Source organism: Lepisosteus oculatus, chromosome 12, assembly GCF_040954835.1.
Source record: "Lepisosteus oculatus isolate fLepOcu1 chromosome 12, fLepOcu1.hap2, whole genome shotgun sequence".
NCBI lineage: Eukaryota > Metazoa > Chordata > Actinopteri > Semionotiformes > Lepisosteidae > Lepisosteus > Lepisosteus oculatus.
In genome coordinates, this window is record NC_090707.1 from 7,766,009 (window position 1) to 7,776,481 (window position 10,473).

Consider the following 10,473-nt stretch of genomic DNA (forward strand, 5'->3'; position numbering starts at 1 on the left):
CCCGGCAAAAATGCCCCCGCCCCATGTCGCGATATGACATGCCCAGCCAAAACACCCACCCCCCATGTCACAGAGTCCAAATATCGCGATATGCCAAAAACTGTCACCCCCATGTCACGACAGGAAGACCATATATCGCGATATGACATACCCCGACAAAATGCCGGACGTAGAGTCCATATGTTGTGATAGGACATACCGTGACAGGTCGCGACACAAAGTACTATCTGGGTCTTTCATGTCTTGACATGAGACCTTTGTTGCGACAGCGGTGCCAGGATGACATGGAAGCAAGGCGCCAGTCGTGATATACACTGCCGCGATATACATGCAATATACATCAGGTCCCTATCATGACATGCTGCGGAGGTCTTGTCGCACAGTTACGCGTTTGGTAACAGTGTCACGGTAAGGAAATAAAAGGAAAACCCTCAGAAAATAAAAAGCATCGATCTTCAATCACGGTGATTTTACATACATAACAAACACAGGTTTATGTCATTGATGGTTAACTTGTTGGTTTGCGTCATGTCTTAATTTTATTCACATCTAATCACGTCACATATCTTTATAAATATCGATTATCTTTAAAATGTTAAGGGTACGAGCTAAACTGTAACAGAGCTGTAACAAAAACAAAATGGACATCGTAATGAAAAACGTTCATGTTGTGTGCTGCTGTTAGTGTATGATGAAAAGTGACCAATTTACCTCAGTACTTATACGAGAGTATAAGAAGTCCTTTGGGGTAGACTTTTGGGGTCAGTTTTCAGACGAGGAACTGAATTCGTTATTCCTATAGGCTGCAGTTTTTAAAGAACGCGTCCTCAATGTGTATCGCGGTACTCTAATTAGCTGGGCAGATTTTATTCGAAGCTGCTCCGCTTACTTCCTTACTTAAGAGGAGAGCGACAGCCGTCCACCAAGGCGCATCTGAACTCACAAGCTTGCACTACAGCAGGGGTGGGGGACCTTTTTTCTGCCAAGGGCCATTTGGATATTTACAACATCATTCGCGGGCCATACAAAATTATCAATTTAAAAATTAGCCTGCTATATTTGGTCAAACATTTAATTAACTCACACCTAATGTGATGGCTGGAACTGCCTCTCTTTGGTGACAGGTTTTCCCTTCACCTCCCTGAACTGCTTGACTTCATCCCGCAGTTCGTAAAACACAGTGTGTTAACACTTTCGCAACGTGTACACTCCCGGCCTGCCTGGCACTGACTGCCCTCTGAGTGACCACAATACAGGCAGACGGGCCGCGGGCAGCCGGCGAGAAGCATGCGTGTCTGTCCCGTCATGTACTCGTATGTGTCCTGTCCATCCCGTAATGGACGTTCCTTGCTTGTCCCTCCAAATTAACGCTATTATTATCACTTAATATAAATGTATGTTGCTATGAAAAAAGCTCCTAGATTTATTGAATTTCAAGTCCCGCCTGCGTAGGGCTGGGCGATATGGCCCAAAACATTATCGCGATAAAAAAAAATCATATCAGTTGATATCGATAATTATCACGATAAATGTCAAAGCATTATTTATTTCAAGTTTAAAGGCAGATTTTTTTTCTCCTGAGTGAAAGTTGAAGAAACCAGACCGTTAATGGGTGAATTAAACAACTCTTCATTTTAAGAACACATCACTTGCCAAACAGCAGAAACATTAAACAAATCTGTTAGCTGCCCGGTCTGCAACACGCACGCGCACCCGCGCAGTATGTAGTGCGCAAGCGTACCACGCGTAAAAAGTTTTGTTAAAATTATATCGCGATAATTATCGTTATCGAATAATATCGAATAATAGAAAAAAACATACTGTTAGATATTTGCATGAACATAATTATGCATAGGAACAAGGAATGTGGAGGAACTGGAACTTGTTTTATTGAGTCTGATTGATGCTTGTGACCTGATTCTCTGAGAAGCAGACTTTGCTGTCTAACCTTTAACCAAAGTTAGTGCTGGGTTTTGAAGTTAATCAACAATAAGGGAGCTGAAGTTCTGGAATCGGCGAAAACTGCCGCTTCGCTGTCACACGTGTTTCTCACATCAGAAGAGCAAGATGGCTCATCGTCTCTTCGAAGGCAAGGAACATGCCTCAGCCTACAGGAAATACAGAATCTCCCTGTCTGAGGAGCTCGTAAACTGTATCCTCACCTTCCTGCATGAAAAGGTAGGACATTAACCTGGATTAACCAGGCACTGTTGAAAGCATGTGTTGTGCAAAAGACTCGCAGAGATATTAACTGATATAGTCCGATCTGTAATAATTTAAAGTAGATATAAATTGGTCCTGGGCTGTGCAGCCCTGCCAGATCCCTGCTGTCTGCCCATGTATTGTAGAAAAAGCAAATGTTTTGCCATTGGACTGACTAATACATTTTTTTGTGGTAAAGTTCACAAACATTGACAAAAGAGTTATTGATTTGTCTAATATAAGTTTTATTTCATGATAAAAGCTATCTTGCATGAATTTAATCATAGAATTGCATTGTTGTGTGTTAAAAATAGTTCTGCCCGTATTTGAATGCTCATAGAGAAGGCACTATTACTGCTTTTCGTTTTTAAGGGCGTGTTTGCTTGACTTTCAGAGATATTAGTACTACAGTATGTATCAGGAAATTCTTGATTTTATGGCTCTGTTGACTCTGGTCTCAGTTGCACTTGGTGACTTATCTTCCAGCCCTCAGCAGACAGAGCAGACACCTTAATAGCGGGTTTGTGTTACATCATCAACTTTTGGTCTAGCACAAACATAAACTCTGGATGGACCTTGGATTTAAGTGTCTTGCACTTGTTTAAATGCTGGGTCAGTGGCAGTACATTTGCAGAGCTCACTACAGGGCAAGGAAGTACACACATGCTGTGAAGCTGATCATGAGACAATTCAAAGCGTTGAGGTCCAGAATGTCTGCACACATCTGAAATTCTCACTACACAGAATCTGACTTCTGCAATGACAGTCTTTTCAGAAATTTGTTTAATTTTGCTTGTTTAACACACTTTAGTTCTACATTTTGCACAATTCTTTCTTTTTTTCTGCTGTGCATTAATACTTGCAATATTGCAGATATTATTCTTGATAGTTCTGTGAAACAAATAGTTTGTCATGGATAAATACCAAAGCTTATACATGTTCTAGAAGTGGTGAAACCCATGAATTTTTATTTTTCCTGTGTCCGTTTGGCCACGTATGAGCTCCTGTATCTTGGATGGACTCTGTGTGTTTCTGACAGTGGTTCAGTATATGCCCTGTAATGTTCTTCTGGGTCATACTGCCTACATGGCTGATGGTGCCAATCAACATATCTGTAAGCCTGTGTGCGCTGTGTGACCAAGCACCGGACTGTCTGTTTCCCAATGTCACTGTGAATCACAGCATGTCACTGTGAGTCTGTGAGTTTGTGTCCCGGAGAGTCACTGTGTGTGTCCTGTTAGTGATTGTGTGTGTCCTGGAGAGTCACTGTGTGCGTCCCTGACAATCACTGTGTGTCCCCCTGTGTCCCCCTGTGAGTCACTGTGTGTGTCCCTGTGAGTCACTGTGTGTGTGTCCTGTGAGTCACTGTGTGTGTCCCTGTGAGTCACTGTGTGTGTCCCTGAGAGTAACTGTGTGTGTCCCCATGTGTCCCTGAGAGTCACTGTGTGTGTCCGTGTGTGTCCCTGTGAGTCCCTGTGTGTCACCGTGTGAGTCCCTGTGTGTCACCGTGTGTGTCCCTGAGAGTCACTGCATGTGTCCCCGTGTGAGTCCCCGTGTGAGTCCCCGTGTGAGTCCCCGTGTGAGTCCCCGTGTGAGTCCCCGTGTGAGTCCCCGTGTGAGTCCCCGTGTGAGTCCCCGTGTGAGTCCCCGTGTGTGTCCCCGTGAGTCTGAGTGTCAGTGGAGCCATTGTCATTGCAGAAGGGGAAGCCTTTTGTCCTTGCCGTGGATGTGGGCTGTGGCTCTGGGCAGTCCACAGCCAGCCTGGCTCCTCACTTCCAGGAGGTGGTGGGCACCGACATCAGTCCGGCCCAGCTGGAGGAGGCCAGGGGACAGTCCCACCCCCCCAACGTCTCCTTCAGGTCAGAGGGAGTGGATGTGTACAGGCTGCATCGCGGTTCTGCCCCTGTATCACGCTTCACACTCAGCATCACTCAGGAATGTGAGTTACACTGCAAATACACTACACTGTACATGTAACACTCAGGTGAAGAAGGCTTCACAGCCAAAACATTGTGCTTTCTTCTCTTTTCAGCATGAAATAAACCTTTGCTTGTTTCTAAAAGAACCGTTTGCTTCTGCTTCAGTCATGTGCAGTACCCCCCCGGTTGGAACTCTGGGCTTGACCCTGCATCCCAGATCTGATGGCAAGGAATTTATTTCTTTAAAAAGAAAAAGGCCTTTCAGAGCCAAATTAATATTCTATTCTTGTGAGAAACAGCTCAATAATCAGAGGAAAGGGCATTGCTTTGTCCCTGGCTTCTTTCCATTCCAGTTTCCCACAGAACAGAATGACTGACCTTTCTCCCCATCTTCACCCACAGAAAAGAAATATTAATTGAACTAGATGTTAGGGTTAATATGAGCAAGTGATATACTGTATACTGTACTGGTAAAACGCCACAGTATCAATATAGTAGAACAGTATAGACAGTATATACAGTCTCATTACCTTAAATTGAATAAAGTTATTAGAAAATGGATAGATAATTTATAGTGTCTTTATTTCACTTCCTCACTCAATTCTAAGTCTAAATTCTAAGTCTACCCTCAACAGAAGTATCTAACCCTATCTCAAACACTCTTAACCCATAGTGAATTCTGATATAGTGAGCTGTATTCTGTTGCTCTGCATGCTGTGTGTGAGCTGTATTATGTATTGTGCTGTGTGTGAGCTGTATTATGTATTGTGCTGTGGGTGAGCTGTATTGTGTGCTGTGTGTGTCCTGTGTATGGGCTGCATTGTGTTGCTCTGTGTGCTGTGTGTGAGCTGTGTTGTGTATTGTGTCCTGTGTGTGAGCCGTATTGTGTGGCTGTGTGCTGTATGTGAGCTGTGTGTGTCCTGTGTGTGAGCTGTATTATGCTGCTCTGTGAGCTGTGTTATCTATTGTGCTGTGTGTGAGCTGTATAGTGTTGCTCTGTGTGGTGTGTGTGTGTGCTGTGCGTGAGCATTATTGTGTATTGTGTTGCTGTATGTTGCTGTGTGTGCTGTGTGTGAGCAGTGTTGTGTATTGTGTTGCTGTGTGTGCTGTGTGTGAGCAGTGTTGTGTATTGTGTGCTCTGTGTGAGCTGTGTGTGAGCAGTGTTGTGTATTGTGTTGCTGTGTGTGCCGTGTGTGTGCTGTGTTGTGTATTGTGTTGCTGTGTGAGCTGTGTTGTGTATTGTGTTGCTGTGTGTGCTGTGTGTGAGCAGTGTTGTGTATTGTGCGCTGTGTGTGAGCAGTGTTGTGTATTGTGTTGCTGTGTGACCAGTGTTGTGCTGTGTGTGACCAGTGTTGTGTATTGTGAGCTGTGTGAGCAGTGTTGTGTATTGTGTTGCTCTGTGTGCTTTGTGTGAGCAGTGTTGTGTATTGTGAGCTGTGTGTGCTGTGTGTGAGCAGTGTTGTGTATTGTGTTGCTGTGTGAGCAGTGTTGTGCTGTGTGTGAGCAGTGTTGTGTATTGTGTTGCTATGTGTGAGCAGTGTGTGCTGTGTGTGAGCAGTGTTGTGTATTGTGTTGCTGTGTGTGAGCAGTGTGTGCTGTGTGTGAGCAGTGTTGTGTATTGTGTTGCTGTGTGTGAGCAGTGTTGTGCTGGGTGTGCTGTGTGTGAGCAGTGTTGTGTATTGTGTTGCTGTGTGTGAGCAGTGTTGTGTATTGTGAGCAGTGTTGTGCTGCTGTGTGAGCAGTGTTGTGCTGCTGTGTGACCAGTGTGTGCTGTGTGTGAGCAGTGTTGTGTATTGTGAGCTGTGTGTGCTGTGTGTGAGCAGTGTTGTGCTGCTGTGTGACCAGTGTGTGAGCAGTGTTGTGTATTGTGCTGTGTGTGACCAGTGTGTGCTGTGCTGTTTGCACAGGAACTGCCCTGCGGAGGAGCTGCCGCTGGAGGACGGCTGCGCGGACCTGGTGACGGCGGTGTCTGCCGCGCACTGGTTCGACAGGCCGCGGTTCCTGCAGGAGGCGCACCGCGTCCTGAAGCCGCGCGGCTGCCTGGCGCTGCTCAACTACTCCACGGACATGGAGCTCCACTACGGCGACTGCTCCGGGCGGCTCATCGAAGTGTGCCGAGAGGTGAGCCCACTCCCGCTTCCACCTGGACCTCGCACACGAGCTCCTCTGGGGGCGTCCAGAGGGTGTGTTACAGTTAGCACCGCTGCCTTGATGCCCCTGGCTCCTGCGCGGGTGGCACCTTCCGTGTGGAGTCTGCATGCCCTCCCTGTTGTCATGCCGCGTTTCCGTGCAAAGGCAGGCTAGCTAGTTGAATTGGTACCTCTGACGCGTCCCTGTGCTTCGGGGACAGGCTGCAGGCTGCTTCCCAGAACGATAACGGACGGGGTTTCGCTGAAGGTGAAGGTAACGGCCTTGTTGTCTGAGGGTTCCCATCTGAAACGGCTGAACCAAGTAGTTCAGCCGTGAAATGTGGATAAATAGAGGATACAAGTATCCCAGATGACTCATTAATGAACTTAAAAATGCATAACGAAGCTGTGAAGTTTTAAAGGGCATCGGTCTAACACTCTCAGGAAGCCATTGGTTGTTTGTTGAGCGCAAATGCCAATAGGCATATATACTGTATTTGTAACCCAGACGAACCATGGAATAGCTGACATGCTTTTGATGGTATCCACCAGTTCTACGATGCCCTGAGGCCTTACCGCTCTCCTGTTCTGGGCTCCAACTCCAGCACGCTGTATGAAGAAATGTATGACTCTTTACCATACCCCGAGAAGGAATGGTAAGCACCGCTGAGCTCAGCTGTAACTGAGAGGAAGCCATTCAGCTCGGTGGGCTTCTTCAGAATGAGTGTCCTTCGTGTCTCTAGGAGATGAGGCCATGCAGCCAGGCGGTAGTGTCGTGCTTGTGTGAGACAGCAGGCCCGGGAGGGTGTCTACTGCATGCTGACCGCTCTCCCCTTGCTACCTGTCACATTGATACACTTGTAGCAGCCAGCGTCGAGAGGGTCATGCAGACAGTGTGGCGTAGTGGAGTAGTCTCTGGCCTTCCAGCTAACAGGTTGTGGGTTCTACCCAGCTGTGTAAGGAGGGACCATCATCACTGAGATTTATGGGGGAGCCATGAGCTTCTTCCTCTTCCTCATATCAAAGAAACTGGGATAAGCCCTTGTCCCATGAGCCAGTGAACATGGAAAATTAGAGTGGTACAGTATATAGGGTGGTAATATAACACAGGACTTGCATGCAATTATAACACTGTGTGCTCAAAGGGTTAGCACATCTGTTCCACTCCGGCCTTCTCTGTCATGTGCACTGTGTCTCTATGAGCTAGTGCTGTCACTTGGCAGGCTCTTCTTCTGTCACCAGGCTCAATGGGATCACAGTGCGGAGGTTCATGCCTCTGTCCAGCTACATGGGCTGGATTGAGTCCTTCTCCAGCTACCAGGCACTGCTGAAGGAAGACCCAGAGGCAGCCGGATCCTTGTCCAACCACATTCAGGACAGGTGAGGTCCTCACATAGTCCTACCGCTGACCAAATGAACACTGCCGTAATATTAATAACATTAATAATCACACAGTCTCCAGTGCCCTACACTGACGAGCTACAGGAGCTACAGGAACCGAATCCTTTTTAGTTTTTTTAAAAGAGATGATTGGGATGGGAAAGTATACAAAATGCTCAAATAAGTTAATAAAGCCAAACCAATGGACTTCTTCAGAATGAATAGTGAATCATGAACCAGATGGGACAAGTGGAAGCTATGTGGAAGTGTATTGAAAACCGAGAACTGATGGCTCTTCTTTACCCAAAGAGCTGTAGGAGTATGGGACAGGCTAGCCAGCCATGTTGCTGAAGCTAATACCCTGGCTCCTTTCAAGAAACGACAGGACGAGTATACCTGCATAGATTAACTACTAAAAAACAAAACAAAGTAGGTGGGCTAAATGGATGGCCACCTGGAGCTTACCCCAGAAACACAGGGCATAACGGAGGAAGCCAGGTCATCTCAGGTCACACACACAAATAGAAATTGGGTGATACCCACAAAGATAGGGCCCAGTTAGAAATAGCGCAGTATCAAATAATCCGGTTCATGTTCCTCAAACATCATCATTATCTGTCTGTGACTTTTAGACAGTGCTGACACAGAGAAAAGACAAAGGAAATGTATCAGGTCTGTAAGGGGTGGTTTAATATGTGGTCTACTGTTCTACTCCCTGCCATCTGCTCCTTTAACTCCTTTGTTACTGCTGATATGTGTCCCTCTGATAGTCTCTACAAACAGCTATGGCTCTGTTGCTCTTGCTGTCCTTACTGTAGATGCGAACAAGAGGCGGCTGTCTTTTTCCTTTCAGGCTGCTGGAGGTCATGGGAGTCTCCTCTCCTGACACCGTGGTGGAAGTGGCTGTGAGATATCTCTGCGTCTTAGCGTGCAAGCCCAGCGGAGGAGACTGAGCTGCCTCTTGTCCTGTGTCTGTGTCGCGCTGTGCTGAAATAAAGCAGGCTGACTGCGCCCAGTGGGTCCACCGTCCTCGTGTCTCCTCGTTTTCTGCCACCCATCTGCAACAGTGCACTCTACGTCCTCCTGAAGGAAAACTGCACCCCTGAAAACGTCACTGCCTGAACAGAACAATACGTGCTACACTTTTACACAGAGAAACAATAACGTTTGTATTATATATATTATATATTGAAATACGGTAACAGCTTTTTATCACAAAATAGTAGTCTGCTTTTATACAGAGAGACAGTAACATTTTAAATTTGGTAAAACACATTTTATATTCTTTATGTTTTAAGCTTTTATTACAGAGGGTCGTGGGCTTTGCAGGGTCCTTGGCACACAGCTGCTGGATCTGGTGTGAATGGGTTTGTTGAGCGTTGCTGTGTCTCACGAATGGCCTGTTTTATTGTCAGGACTGTTAATAGAAACGTGGGGCACACTACTTGTTAGGCGTCTTCTGTGTTTGAACATACGGTAAGAATATACGAAAGGCTCCAAACAAGGGATGGCCCATCTAGCTGGGCAGCTTGTTCCATACTCCCACAACCCTTTGGGTAAAGGGACCCCAAAATGTTAACGAAGAACTGCACCTCCAGATCTGTATGTGGAGCAGCATCCGTGTTGCTGTGTGAGCAGAAGGAAGAGGCACAGCGTGTGTAGATATGGAGCCCTCGGAGCTGTTAAGAAGAGACTGGAGACGCTTGCTGGATCACTCTCATCGGGAGTGTTGTTCTTAATTTCTCCTTACAGCAGGCTTTGGGTGTGCAGTCTAAAGACAGAGTTCTGAGAAACCTCCTGTACATCTTGGTTGGCCATGTAAAGAAAATACGAGCATTTCATTAAAATGATTCCCTGTTTTTCAGTTTCTTTCCCCTTTTGAAAAGCAAATGCCTCCTTCATTAGACACAGGAATGTTCAGCGAAGCCCTTTCTTTCTGAAGTCTGCAGGGATGCAGGCAGCGCTTTGTTTATCTTGGCCATCATGGGGAGATGTAGATGAGGTGAAGCGAGATGGAAAATAGCACATAATGAGCTCCAAACCATAAGAACCCAATTACTCACGAACTCATCTTTGTGCACAAGCCTGTTATTACCTCTTTCCCTGACTTAGGAGTATTTTGCCTAGTTGTCACATGCAGATGTGCTCTGAGATGTCGTGTATTTACAAAAGTGCAAGACAAGGTAAACTACAGAGGTATTTCCCTCATCTTGAAAATAGTGGATGTAAATCTCTAGAGTCTTACTCATGTCTTATCCCTCACGTGCCGGTAAAACTCTGCCTTCAATTCATCCATGTTAGCGTGCAAAGATAAATTAAAGAAACAGGTTTTTTTTTTGCTTCACAGTATAGCTAATTCCTCGTCATACAGCATGTTTCACTTTTTCAGAGGGCTGTACGGTGGGCCAGTCACACCTTTTCTCCAGTGTGCTGAGCTTTATTGAAGAAGGATGATGTATGTGGCCCTCACAAGAGGTATACGTAGTGGTGCGCAAACCCCTGGTGCATTGCTGAAGGCAACAGCTCACCCGTCTAATGTGTCAATTCAGACAGCCTTGAGGGTTTACGGGCAGTTTGTGCCAGATAGCAATGAAGCAGAAGTGCAATTCAGCCTGCAAGAAGATACTGAACTGCAATGCTCATCTAATGTGTTGGTGTTGGTGGCTGAAGGGTACTGCATTATCACAGACATATGTGCCCATTTAGAGGAACCTTTAACACAGTGTGTTACAGCGACTATCACCTCTGGAGGTGGACCAACCCACTATTAACGTATTTTGGTAGGAGAGTATATAATGAGGAATTCCAGATTGGAATGATTCAGTGTCCCTCCCCTCACCCCA

At 46.2% G+C, this 10,473-nt stretch overlaps 1 protein-coding gene across 1 annotated transcript; it reads left to right on the forward strand.

Annotated features, from left to right (window-relative positions):
• Positions 1–1,527: 1,527 nt before the first annotated feature.
• Positions 1,528–8,659, forward strand: LOC102685342 (putative methyltransferase DDB_G0268948). Its single transcript, XM_069196249.1, has 6 exons — positions 1,528–2,178; positions 3,901–4,061; positions 6,029–6,242; positions 6,803–6,906; positions 7,493–7,630; positions 8,484–8,659. Exons 1-6 carry the CDS (start codon positions 2,068–2,070, stop codon positions 8,581–8,583), a joined length of 828 nt encoding a protein of 275 aa, XP_069052350.1. The 5' UTR covers positions 1,528–2,067; the 3' UTR covers positions 8,584–8,659.
• Positions 8,660–10,473: the final 1,814 nt, after the last annotated feature.

What these genes read in the sequence shown, in the direction of transcription:
- LOC102685342 (XM_069196249.1), top strand. Translation starts at nt 2,068, where the DNA reads ATGGCTCATCGTCTCTTCGAAGGCAAGGAACATGCCTCAGCCTACAGG. An exon ending in CCCCCCAACGTCTCCTTCAG is followed by an intron (nt 4,062 to 6,028) that starts GTCAGAGGGAGT and finishes CTGTTTGCACAG; the next exon opens with GAACTGCCCTGCGGAGGAGC. An exon ending in TCATCGAAGTGTGCCGAGAG is followed by an intron (nt 6,243 to 6,802) that starts GTGAGCCCACTC and finishes GGTATCCACCAG; the next exon opens with TTCTACGATGCCCTGAGGCC.